Genomic DNA, 13,611 nt, shown 5'->3' on the forward strand with positions numbered 1-13,611 from the left:
GGTCGAGACACAACGGTGAATGCTGGTAAAGTATTGTATAGTTAAAGTGACGTATAAAAATGATAAATTTTGTTAAATACTGTAAATAAACCTATTCAAAACGCATTAATCGCCTTAATGAATTTCGTAAACGCAATTAAAATTACATTAATGGCTGGGATTTTAATTTAATTTTTCAAATTGAGTTGTATCACCCTAATACTATTGGAAGATTGCGACAGAACCCAGTTAAAACTGGTTAGTTTGAGACTAAAAAACTATACGTCAAATAGGGAGTTACAAAAAATTATTGTTTTTGGAGTGGTTGAAATTAATCCTCCGATGTCAACACGAAAGTTAGATGCCAAAATGACAGGCCAGATGTAACGTTAGATGAACTTTATAAAAGAGAAATATACGAAGCGCGGAGTACTGGTAGAGTGCATTCGTCAAAGCATAAGCAAATACGAGACTTATTGTTTTGAATATTTAAACTTATGCATAATTTACTTCAAATCATATATTACAATATTACAGTATCTATAAATTAATTAATCAATTAATAATTAAATCAAAGGATTAAAGGATTAATGAATGAATTGGAAAAATGGAACAATAAAATGGCCACCTAACATTCCTTAAGCCCAAATATCAACTAAAACAGAGAGAACATATCAGATGTATTGAAGAAAATGGAGATCAGTTCAAGAATTCAACAATTGTATCACTAATTTGCTACATACCATATTATACCTACCTAAAATATTTTTTAATGTGCCGTTTAAATTAACAAATATTTCGAAAACTATCCAATTTGTTTTGATGATACAGGTATTAGGATATAAATAGGTATTAGGATATAATATTATAAGAAATGTTCTCTTCTTTTGGCTAGGCTGTATGTTTGTTGAAATTTTTCATAGATTGGATGAAACTTTAGGTTAGTTTTTTTTTGTCTAAAACGTGCAATCGGGGATTAATTACACGTAGTTTGAACCAATTTAGTCCTTTTATTTAGTTTAATAAACATTTCCAAAATTAATTTTCTCTTTGCGAATGAGACATTTTATATATGATAAAAGGAGCATGGTTTTGCTAAATCTGTAACTGTCACTGTCAGTTATAAACAATCATTTTGTTTTCTAGTAACGACCTACTTCACCGCCACCTAAGATGTAAATTATAATTTCTAGAATTATATTTTATGTTGCTTTTATGTTAAAAGCGCATATATCTCAAAAACTATTGGATTTGGGTATGGGACATATTTTACAAAAAATGTGCCGAATTTTTCCATTAAAAAAAATATATAACTTTTTCCTATAGGTGATTTCTGTACATAAAAATATTTCTTGCAACTAGCCTACTATTTTTTTAAAAACTTTTGCATTCGACGTTTTTTTTCTAGACTTTAAATAATCAAGTTAAAGGGGTGGGGGACACTATAAATGACCACCCGGTACAATTTGTCCTAGTAAACTCTTAAAACCTTCATCATATGCATAATCGAGAGAATTATTCTGACTGGCCCGCTATTTTCTTGGAGTAGGATTTTTAAATTCGCCAGTTTTGAAGTGCCAGTCATACCTGCGCTTGAACTCAACTTTTCATCATTCACTATAGCTAATAATATTAAAAATCGTAATTTTCACAGTCGCATAGAACACTTGCAGCACTTGCCTTGTTGGAATTTCTTAAATTCCATGTTAATGGTAAGAAATGGAACATAAATTAAAATATAAATTTTAAATTTTGGGGTATTATAAGCCATTTTGACGGACTTTGCTTTAAATTTCCATGTTAAGGTTTTTAGCCCTTTAAATCACTATTCTCTGTTCAAAACCTAGTTGGCGAAAGTGTAAAGTTTTTTGGAAAGGCAATTTTAACTTGTTTCCAATCATTTAAATATATACAGGGTATTCCACATACTATCTATTAGACTCTTTTTTCCGAAAAACATCACATATCTCTGAAGCGGTAACATACATCAATGTGCCCTTATTGTTTTTATGAAATTTGAACCTCAGGCATCGACATCAGTTTTCTCCTACCTCTTCGAGAAAGGAAAGTTTCCATTCAAAAGTGTCGAATTTGGCTCATTCTATACATGGGACTTTCTTCTTGATTACAGGAACTTACGAAATTTGCTACGTACATCATTCGCCAGTTCATAAAGGTTTCAGAAACTAACAAGAAAGTGTTCATGGAGGCGTTGTTTTGGAAAACCAGCCAGGATTGCCATCAGATCGAGACGAACTACGCCGAAGATTTGCATAAGTAAGTGTTTTGAACACGTCGTAAATTGAAATAACTGTGTTGGCTTTATTCAGTTACGGCTGAAAAGTGAAACAAAAGAACAGTGGCTGAAAAGACGTTTATAATCCCCCGTAGCGTAAATCTTTCTTCGAAACTTTGTCACCGATAAAGTTCTTCAACATTGCCAAAAAGACCTACTTTTTTATACTTGGTAGGTAAAAAAGACGATTTTCTGTAATATATATCCCGGATGTTACGTTTTTATAACGTACGTCGATCCCAGACGTTCCTCTTCGGCCCTGTTTTGAGGTTTTTTTCGTTATAATTTCCGTTTTAAATTTCGATTCCGATCGGGAAAATTCGCTATTCGGGCTGGCAATGCGTAATATACTGTTAATATAGTTATTGGGATTTTAGTTGTTTCTGATTTCTGGATTTCTGATTCCATCCAGACCGTTTTCATACTCTTCCGGGCGATGTACCGGGTTAGATACAGTACTTACATAATATTTATACTGAACAACTTGACTGGAGAGAGTTGACATAACAGATTTTCGGATGGCGACGTAGCACTGAAAGTACCAACTTGATAATGAGTTATCAAGAAGGTCTTCCCTCTTAAAGAACTGAAATAGAGCCACTATGACAAAAATGATCTGGCGTGATATACTGAAAGCAATTCAAATGACTAACCTTCTAAACAAAGCGGAAGAAGGAACTTTCCCAATGGCGAGATCACATTTATATTGATGTATAAAGCAAGAAATAACTCAAATATTTTAATTTTATTATTCTGTTCAGGAATCTTTAACTAGGATTTAGAATTCTAGATTTGCTTTCTCATAAACATCATAATTGGATAAATAAATGGCATGTTGAAAATACACTCCATACAGCTCAAAACTACTTTCCAAATTTTACTTTTCTATAAAAGTTATAGCTAATTGTTGCCATCGCTGTACCCTTCTTCATTCACCAAACAAACGTACATTTTTTTCAAGATTAATTTGAAAGGATTAAATTTTCGAATTTAAAACTTTCACTTAGTATCCAATTTGACCTCCAGCTAACAATTCCTTCCTTATCGTGATGGAAGTTTTCTTGATTTGTTTTTGCATCAATTTGTCAACACAATTTGGTTGTTTTAGATCTACAGCATCAGAAAGGGCGTGGTCCGAAGAACAAGAAGACGAACTACGCAGACTCTTCATGGAACATCAACAAACCAACAATGGAGAAGGTATTAGAATTTCCATTTTTCAATATTTTATGCCTTACTTGATAACAGTATTTTCAAGGATCAAAACTGTATTCCCAAGAGAATTAAAATTTAATTTTCATCAGTTTAACAAAAATCCACAAAACCAATGAATTGGGAAATATCCCGACTCTCCTGCATCTTACCAACGAATGCATGAAATTAATATAATTTCGTTGAAATTATTTTATTAATAAAACAAAAAAATCAGTTTTTAAATATAGTATACTATATATAAGTACTAAGACTGAAAAAAACTACTAATGAGCTTTTCATTTTTTGACAGCTTTTTAACGTGGATATAAGAACTACTAATTTCCAAATGTTGAATAAGTTGAAGTTGAATAATTTCACAAAAATTTCAAATGTTTGGGGATATTCTAAAAAAAAACTCTATTTGGAAACCATTTTTTACACTGTTAAACACTCGCTCCGGTCGTGCCAAAACAAACTCGTGATTAAAGTGTCATTACAACTCAACATTTTTTAATCTCATCTTGGGCAAGCGATGTAAGGTTTTTCACAAATTCGCTTTTCTGAGGACTCAATACCGAATTTTGATAAAAATTATGGTTACCTTTGGGCGAAGATCGGAAAAATAACAATAATAATACGAAAGAAATAGACTAATGTCCCACATTACCGCCGTTTAACCGACTTCATATTTCTTGAGATCCCAATAGCGAGACACCCTGTATAGCCCAACCTCTAATCCTTTTCGTTTAATTTAACAGACACCATTTTCCATTGAATTTCTCGGCTTGCTTATTTCGTTATCGATTTTCATGTCGCAGGAACGAACTTTCGGAATGTGGAACTAAGCACTATTTTGTGCTATACAATTTTCGATATTTTAGTAATATTGTAACGTTTTGCATCGCAATATAATAATATTTTCTTTCAGACGTTGTCGACTGGATTGTGGACAACCTAATCAACACGAACCGTACTAGAAGAGGCGTCTTGAAGAAATTAAAAGAAATGTGTTTATTAACGGCTTATAAAGGAAGGAGGAAGAGTGGAAGTACCAGACCTTCCGCGACCTGGACGGCGGTAGAAGAGTCATTGTTGCGCAAGTTGTATGAAGAATTTAAAGATTTCGATGGTTCGTGCAACATTTTCAGTATCGACGTTATTTTTTTTTGCAAAACTGTGAAATTTGTATCTTGTCCATGCCATCTTCACGTTAAAGTTTAACGACCACATTTCTAAATGCATATTGGTCCCCTGCCACATGGAACCCACCCTCATGTTTGTCTATTCTCGTATTTTTCGTCTCCAGGATTTGTTATTTTTGCTTGTTTTAATAATGGTAAAAAGCTTTTGTTGATATCCAATACGTCTCAGATCTTCATCATTGGTATGCGACATCTCGAATGATTTAAGCTTTTTGATGGTTTGAGATTTTAAGGTAAATGGTTTTTATTGGTCAACAGAAAAGAAATAATTTCAAAATGAAAAAGACACGGAATTAAAAAATAAAATTATCCTAGACGCAAAATAACATAAACAAAGGAAAAATTGCCAAAAGTGATGAAGTGCTGTTCTTACACTTAAGCCGAGGAAACTTATAAATTGTTAATTATCGTCCGAATCACAAATTACGAGTATTCGTTGAGTAATTTTGAAGATAAAGCGCATTGTTAAATGCGTCTATAAAAAAGACATTTGCTTTCAGATCCTTTGGAAAGCGTTATGCAAAGATTGGAGGTCCCGAGACCTAAAAATAGAATTATCGAGAAGCTCCTTGTCATGGGGCTGATACAGGATCGGAAGGAGGTGCGAAAGAAAAAGTCAAGGTCGAGGTCGAGCCGAAAATGTGAGTGTTTTTTTTTCGTACTTTGTCAGCAATTCTGTTGCGGAATATTTAAGATTAACGACTGTAGTTTTGTTTTATTTTTTAGGAAGGTTAAGGGAAAATGATGAATGAGTACTTAATTGCAGTTTTTTATTAGTTGAATTCAAATTTTGAAATGTCCAAAATTTTCTTATTATTTAGTACAATACTAAGTACAAACTAAGTAAACCAATTAAAATAAAATTGAGATAAATAACTTCTTTTATGCGGTTTGGGTCTTCTTGGGTTTCTCTATGAAAGGAAAGAGACGGTGATATGGATATAGATAGATTGATATAGCAAATATGATATGCAAAAAACATAATAAAAAACAACGGTAAGGCAGGTGTTGGTTGAATCTTGCCTTGCTTACAGAGTTCTGCAAGCAATGCAAATTTATCAAATTAGACTCCGTTTGCTGATTATAAAATAAAATTAGTTAATTGTAAAACTAGTTAGGAAAACTAAGATTTCCCGACGTGTTTCACACAATAATTTTTTCAAATTTTGATATGATAATTTTTTTTATTATTATTGTTATTTTAATTATTCAACTTCTAAATATAGAATGTTCCTTCTATAACTATTATTTAAAAATCTAGCTTTCTCTTAGCTGGTTAGGAAACAAACCTTGTTTATTGTCCAAGTTCGTCAGAATAATTTTTATAAAAGTGGAAATTTATATTTATGCCAGTTTTATAAAGGAGAAGGTTTATAAGAGCACCGTATCGAGAAAGCGGGTCAATCTGCTTTAACTGCAATTGTTTCTGATTAATCAGAGGGGAAATATAGTTGTGAAATGTAATTTTCCACGTGTTGTGAAAAGTGTATTTTTAAATGTAAAAATTAGAAAAATGCTTTCCTACGGAAAAAGTGGACTTTTGTTGTATTCACCTTATTTCTTTTCTGTAAAATGGGAACTCGGATTTTCTGTAACCGCACAATCAGACTCAGTTTTACCGAGTACCTACTTTTCGAGCGTTTGCCTTGACTGTTATCCTATTTGAAAAGAGAACGACCTCATTTGTATGGTCTCAGCATCTAACGGCACAGCGAGAGTGTTTTTGGATGTTTTTGACCAATGAATACGGCGAGGAAGATTCTACCTATAAAGAAACTTGACGTGCTTATACGCTCCCTTTCCGCTTTTTCACTTTATTATTTTGCCTGAAAGGATTAATAAAAGGCATCGCCCAAAATAAAAATAATTGCTTAATTGAGAACTATGGAATTATTTCCCTTTGGTTGTGGTCTATGTTATGCACCGATGTTTGTAGATTTCTGTATTTCCATTTTTCTTTAAGATATCCTGCTTTTCTATTTGTCACAATGTGCCAGATCCATATCGAAAGCTAAACTTTATTATAGTTTTATTTACAGTATATGGGAACACGCAGACTCATTAACCGTTTATGGCAAATATGGGTTTGTAAAAAGGAAACGTAAGGTAGCAGACAGGTATTGGTAATTGTATAATAATCTAACCGGTAAATACAAAAAGAAATGTTAGGTTTTAACTGAACTTAAGTTTTGAAAGTGATTTTAGATATATTAATTATTTTTTCAAAGTTGCACTTCAGGCATTACCTACATGTTAATAAATAATTATTATATACATGTTTTGTTATATAGTTTTGATTAGTTTAAATTAAACATAAAATATGATATTTGTAATGTACCTAACCGTATCTACAAAAAAAACTAATTATTTACTAGGTATTGATTACCTAGACTAACAAAAATATTGTGCGCTTTGTACAGTTATTGGTCAGCATTTTCGGAATCAATAATGTTTTCTATGCTATACTATGCTCGTACAAGATAGCAAACATCGTTTTTAACTATTGACGTGATCCCTAAAAAATATTTTTTTTACGTTTGGACTTCTAGACACCAAACTTTGTGACTAACGAAAAGGTAATAGAATAATATATGTAAAGAAAAAATATTTGTATGTCAAGTATTTTTCTTTATTACAATTTGCTACTTTTAAAAATAAATTCAATTTTAAAATATTGTAAAAAATTGATGCATTTATTTATTACCCGTCCAGGATATTAAAGGCTACGACAATCATCTATAAAGGCATTGGCGTATCCTCAATTTATTATTTCTTATTAATTGATTATTATTATTATTTATTATCGATTTAAATACAGAGGTACATAGAAGCGGTTAACAAGAAATAACCCTATTAACTACAGGATGTTTCCAATTCGAGGGAGCACTTAAATTAATCTTCCTGATCACGTAATGACTCCTGGGTCCAACCTGTGTTTGTAGTAAACTGCGTAGCTTCAAAAACATCATCCAAAAGGTGTTCCTTTGAATTAATTCATTTTTAGATAATACAATATGTCTCTAGTTAACTTTCCTTTATAAATATATTATAAATAAATGGTATTTTGAAATTTAAATATATACTATACAATGCCATAAATTGACTGACAATGAACTCTTATTAATAGGTCTAGGACCTGTTTAATGCAGAGCATCCGTCTACCTCTTTCTTGGTCGACCACAATTTCTCTCTCGTAAAAGTCGTAGCCCTCAGTCTTCCTCACCAACCGGATTTCATTCGTTCTCAGTACGCACTAGATAGGTAATAAAATGATAATACCATAAATTGACTGACAATGAACTCTGTACCTCGAGTGAGGCGCGCATTCTCGAATTTTAATTTTGCGCTAAATGGTCCATTGTTACTAAATCGAAATGCGGCCGTGGTCCTTAAAAAATGCATCGAACATTGCACAGTGCTATAGTTGCCATCATTATTATTTAAAAACGTTCCACCATTTTGCAAAATCAACGCCACTTGAAACGCGCTTTAAAATTTATCCGATTCGTTAAAAACGTCCGATTCGAGAGCGGAGTCGGATTAACTATGACGGCAATATTTATTGCGGAATCGCTCTCTACCTTTTGATTTCGCTACTGTGCTAGCATTAACGCCGCATTTCGTCCAATTTGCGGGAATCATTTGTTTTTTAATTTTGAATATTGCATATTGTATATAATAATTATGTATAATTTTTGGCATACAATTGACTTCAGAAAGCAATTTTAAGTATTTTTTTTAATGGTAAGAGGGGTTATGTGATACCTCGTTCTAAAGGTCTTTTCACGTTCTATTCGCATTCTAATGTCTTATACTTAAAAATAAATATTTAAAAATGAGATTTTTTGTATTACTTGCGTAGCGGCTCTATTTTTTTTAGTTTTGCTATTATTCGTTTAACACTGTTTTTGTACGTCAGTATATTTTTCAGCAAATGCCACAATGTTTTTGATAAAGTTTGTTGAGCTACCTAACTGGGGGACCAAAGGCCTTACTTAAAATTTAGTAACGTAAGCGAGCATGCTACAAAATGTTTTCATACATACAGTGTTGCCATTTTTATATGCATGCGGATTCATGTAATTTTGAAAAACGATATTTGACACTTTTAAGACTCCTAACTTAATCTTTTTTCTTATTGTTATTGTTATTTCAATACAAAAAATGATCACATGCGTATGCAGAATATAATATCACAATTTCTTGTTGATTTTTGTCCATCTGGATATTTTCCAGTACATGTTCAATATTTACAAATTAAACAAATTTAAGTAACTTTGGTGTTAATCACTTAATTAATCACGATTTACCATGCTTTATCATATGTCACCATCATCTTCTTGGAAAATTAATATGCGTAAAGCATTTTTGCAATTGAAAAACGTTTCATTTATAATTTATATAAGGAATGTTCAGCATTTATTTATTCATTTTTAAAATAACAATATAGGCCACTTAAGTAGATTCCCTTCTATAACAAAATCAACCGCAAACATCAAGCAATTGCGGGGAAATTGACAAATATCTATGACTTCTCGCATATATTCAATATACGCTTGTCTTCTTTTGAATATTTCTACAAATTCTGTAATAAGGTGTCACCAGCCCGTTTATTAGAGTTTTTTATAATTATGATTTTTTAAAGTAGTTCGTGAAACACGAGTTGTGTATATTATTTTATTTGCGAATTCTGTGTAGCAAATTAACCAAAATATTTTCAAGTTTCCTTATACTCAAATAAAATATAAATTCATTTTAATTCAAAGATATATTCCCACATTAATAGAGTAAACTTCAGGCAGTTTTAACTTTCTATCGTAATGCAGATGGCTGAAAATGAGAACAGAATTTCAGTGGAATCTAAAAATGAAACTATGAACGGGGGACGCCATTAAAATGAAATACGACATTGTCAAGTTCATTCCAATGCGGCAATAGAACTACCGTTTGCTAATTTTTATTGTTATACTTTATTGCTATACTTTAAAGCGTTTCTTAATTACTGAGAAAATTCAGAATAAAATTGTAGCTTTGGCCTGTATCGCCTAAACCAATGACATGTATACGAGGCATGTTGGCTTCGTTCATATATTTTGGTCTCTAGTATCATGCAACGCAATCAAAAAACCCAATTTTGTATTTTTTTCACAAAGAAAATTAGTCAACTCCTTTTAATTTTTAGGGCAGTAAAATTTACATGTTCACGAGACTTTTAGTCAATTATTTCAAGTACTTTGGTTACTATTTTACCTTTTTTAGGGATTTATGTATTTCGAGTTAGTTAATAAACTGCTTATAATAACGATGGGTTGTTTTTTATTTGTGTTAGATTCATATGTCGAAGGGCCGTCCGCTTATTTAGAACATGTTTTTCCCAACTATCATCTGGTGTTTACATAACTTCGTTTTTAGTCTGCAGAAAGTAATTCTAGTTAAATTTGATCGATAGTATTGTTTGATATTTTCACATTATTTGGAATGAGGTTAAGGTCCGGTAATTGTGCTGGCCGCCTAAAAACTGTTTGATTAAAATTTGAAAGCCGTTTTTTATCTTACGGGTCCTATTGTTTTCCCGGTCCAACAGCCGGACCGGTAATGTTTGTCTTAATTTTACCCCTCATCTTCAAAGACGTCTAAGCCGTGTCGGGTAACGACATAGCCTTTCGTCGCCGTTAAGCTCCTAAGATATATTTACGTAGATGACAGCTCCTTGTCGTATTCTTTCAGACGCCTCGGCACATTGTCCTGGAGGTCCTGAACTAACGATCCCATTGGCAAACATCGACGGTTTAACCTTTGGGTTTTTGAATCTGTGATCTTGAGTGAGTGGAAATCGAACTTTTAGGAGAGACATTATTAGATTGATTTACATTTATTTATTGGCATAGCGTGTGATTGATTATTGGTGACAAAGTAGTACATTTTAGGAATTAATAGAAAAAATGCCCCTTAGGAAAATGTACAAAGAGCCAGGGATTCATTATAAACTACATAAATATTTTTTCACACAACTGTTTTAGGAAGACAAGTACACAAATTCACCGTCCTCTCCCATATTATAACGCAGCAGAATAAACTAATGTGTCGTACCCTGCGCTGAATTTGAAATGAAAGTTAATCAAAGCATTTTTTTATTTACTAATATCATACAAGGCTGTAAAGATACGGATTACCTGCTCTCAAAAATGAATTTATCTCAAAATAGCCTGACACCTTCCAAAATTAAAAAAAATCCAAAAAATTTTTCATAAAAAAATAAGCTGAAAATTTTTAATGGTTCTTGATATAAACCCCTGCCCCGCCCCCCGGAAACTAACTTTAATGTGTTCCAGTCATATAGTTATTGGATAATATTGTGGCTCTACTCCAGTAAAAATTGACGTGCTGCAGGCGGGATCCAGAAAAATAAGCCCACTGTTTAAAAGTAACGAATTCATCTCATTTTTGGTGAAAGTGTAGCTTAAAGTTCAACTTAAAGATATCATTGTAGGTGTTTAAAATGGTCGTCATTAACATCCACATGCAAACGATGCCGCCAAACTGCAGCACGAACTCCAACGTGTTGACTCGGATATTTGCACATAAATGTACGATGTCTTCTCGAAGTTTATTCATCCATAACTCCTCTGAACTTTTACCTGTGGGAAACACTAAAGCCATTGGATGAACTCCAAGAAATATGTTTCTAATGGCGGACTGACAGTACAGTATTTCTAAAGTCTCTGCCATATACCTTTTCCGTTTCATTGGATTTAGGCTCGTTTATAGGAGGACTACGCTTATTGCAAAATAATTTTGAGGGTGTTCAGTCGCACATGATACAAAGTTGATATACGCTATTTGATGTATAGTCGAATTACGAATATCCAGAATTTGAATATTGTGTTCGTGGCAATACACTTGGTCGTCCTCTGCTCCATACCTCCCTACTTTGCCAATCGTTATACCCTAGCGTTCTCCTTTTCGTATCAGGGAGGGCCCACTCATTGGATGGAAATCCTCATTTTGTCTATGTTATAGTCTCCATTTTTATATTTTCTACGTTATCTCCTATTATGAGTATGCGTCGTCTTTAAACTGTGCCGTCTAAATCTCTTCATTATCTCAGTTATATATGTGCTTTTATTTTTATGCTTTCTTTATTGCCTGGATGCTTTTGCTGTATCCTTCATATGTTATTGTCACTCTTGTATAATATTTTTGACAAGATTTGATTGTTTCCTTCTATTTGTAGGCCAAGCTGATATTGATCCTTTTAGATATTCTGTTTCATGGCCTGCATTTCACCTGTTTTATTCTATATTACAAGAGTCAGTTGCTACTAAGATTTGGTCAGTACTACTAATTCAAGATTTGCAGTTACTGGTATCAGAATAGTTTCTCCATTTTCCTTCTTCTTTAACAATCCTGAAATAATTTGGTTCCTTAAGTCGGTAATCTGATTTAAAACAATCTTAAAAACGACGAAGCTGTCACGGTCTTCTCAGCTTTTTATCGGTCGCCTTGCCATTCAATTTTCTTTTACACAGAAATCTCCCGTTATCGATCGTCCTCAAAGCGCGTGGTAAAAAACAAATTTATCGTGCGGAATGAGATCACATATGATATCGTCTGGAAGCAATCTTTGCATTAATCTCCAATGACAATGACTCCCTGTAGTTTTGATAATACATTTGTACAACTGTTTCGTTCATTTTTAGAACTAAATTAAGAATTTCCTTTGCATTAAGACGATTGTATAAAAGCGGCCTAATTGGATCCCGCCACCCATTGTATAATAATTGCAGGATTTCTTTCGAATTAATTAAAGAACATTCTTGCCGTACCATTAAAAAGAGGTGACTTTATCACTAAACAATATATGAATATCATTATTTTAAGCTACTTCAGAAGATCCTCGATGGGAATTATCCTTAACTTCTAATAAAATGTTTAACCTTGTGTTCTCATTAGTTTTTTACATCTGTTTCTATAATTTTTTCACTCACTGTGGATCTTGTAATCGGGTATTGGGTCTTTCTGAATATTTTGCATTAAACAAATTACAATTTCAATTATTCAATACAAGTATTCCTATAACAAGGATCTGTAAAGAGAAATGCGTACAATAATTTGATTTGGGAAACATTTTGCTGTTAACTGTTAAGAAGGCAAAAAAATATTGATTAATAAGAAACGACCTAAGATTTAGAATGGACATCAACCCTGCCCAGATATCCACCTCTGCTCTAGGTGTAGGATTGTCCAGTTTAGATAGGAAATCTAAACAGTTGAACTTGAACAGAGTTTCATTCTGGTTAAGGAATTCTTGAGTTCTCGTTTTGTCTCTTGTCCCTTGTGACAATTTATGAAATTTACTGGTGCCAACTACTTATTTCAAAATTAAATTTATGTTTTTTATTCGTTTGCTCATAAAAAGTAAGAGAAAGATATAGGGTATGTTACATTAATTAATGAATTGACACATAATTTGAAAATGGATTTTGAGGAAATCGTCTTCCATTTAAAAAAAGGAATTTTGTATCGATATTTACTTTTTGGCCCACCTTGTACATTTGTCCCATATTTTAGCCGTTAACTGTATATAAAATTTAGAAGGACTTTTCTAACATATGTACCTCAACCAATGGTTGTCGGTCACTCGTTCTGTGATAAGTTGGTTATTTTAAGTAGTAAGCAATAATAATTTCAAATAATAGTTATTTGTTTAACAGTGTTATTATAAGATAACTGCCACGTTTTCTTTTTGTTCCTCGATTTTAGAGATTTTATACCATTGGCACATTGTATACATTAATTAAAACAATATTTTTCTCTTTTGTCCTGATTTGATGGGATGTTTTATCATAATTGCAGTTGCCTTTTGTAAGCCTATACGGACGAAGCTTGACTTTCAATTTTGCAATAAAAAGGCAATATTTACCGAACACTTACAACACT

General features: G+C 32.5%; 1 protein-coding gene across 2 annotated transcripts in view; it reads left to right on the top strand.

The window, feature by feature from the left end:
• LOC132700724 (protein timeless homolog) overlaps positions 1-13,611 on the top strand; it is a 277,802-nt gene that overhangs the window by 209,607 nt on the left and 54,584 nt on the right. Inside the window, exons 14-18 of one of the 2 annotated variants that reach the window (XM_060668231.1) lie at positions 2,111-2,256; positions 3,384-3,475; positions 4,398-4,598; positions 5,172-5,312; positions 6,711-7,174. In XM_060668231.1, coding sequence (XP_060524214.1) covers positions 2,111-2,256; positions 3,384-3,475; positions 4,398-4,598; positions 5,172-5,312; positions 6,711-6,736 — 606 coding nt within the window. In that variant the 3' untranslated portion in view covers positions 6,737-7,174. Of the gene's footprint in view, positions 1-2,110; positions 2,257-3,383; positions 3,476-4,397; positions 4,599-5,171; positions 5,313-6,710; positions 7,175-13,611 lie in introns of those variants that run through there. The other variant, XM_060668230.1, reaches the window with a different exon arrangement.

The sequence above is a fragment of the Cylas formicarius genome, unplaced genomic scaffold (genome assembly GCF_029955315.1).
Source record: "Cylas formicarius isolate icCylForm1 unplaced genomic scaffold, icCylForm1.1 PGA_scaffold_4__25_contigs__length_36172078, whole genome shotgun sequence".
Classification (NCBI taxonomy): domain Eukaryota; kingdom Metazoa; phylum Arthropoda; class Insecta; order Coleoptera; family Brentidae; genus Cylas; species Cylas formicarius.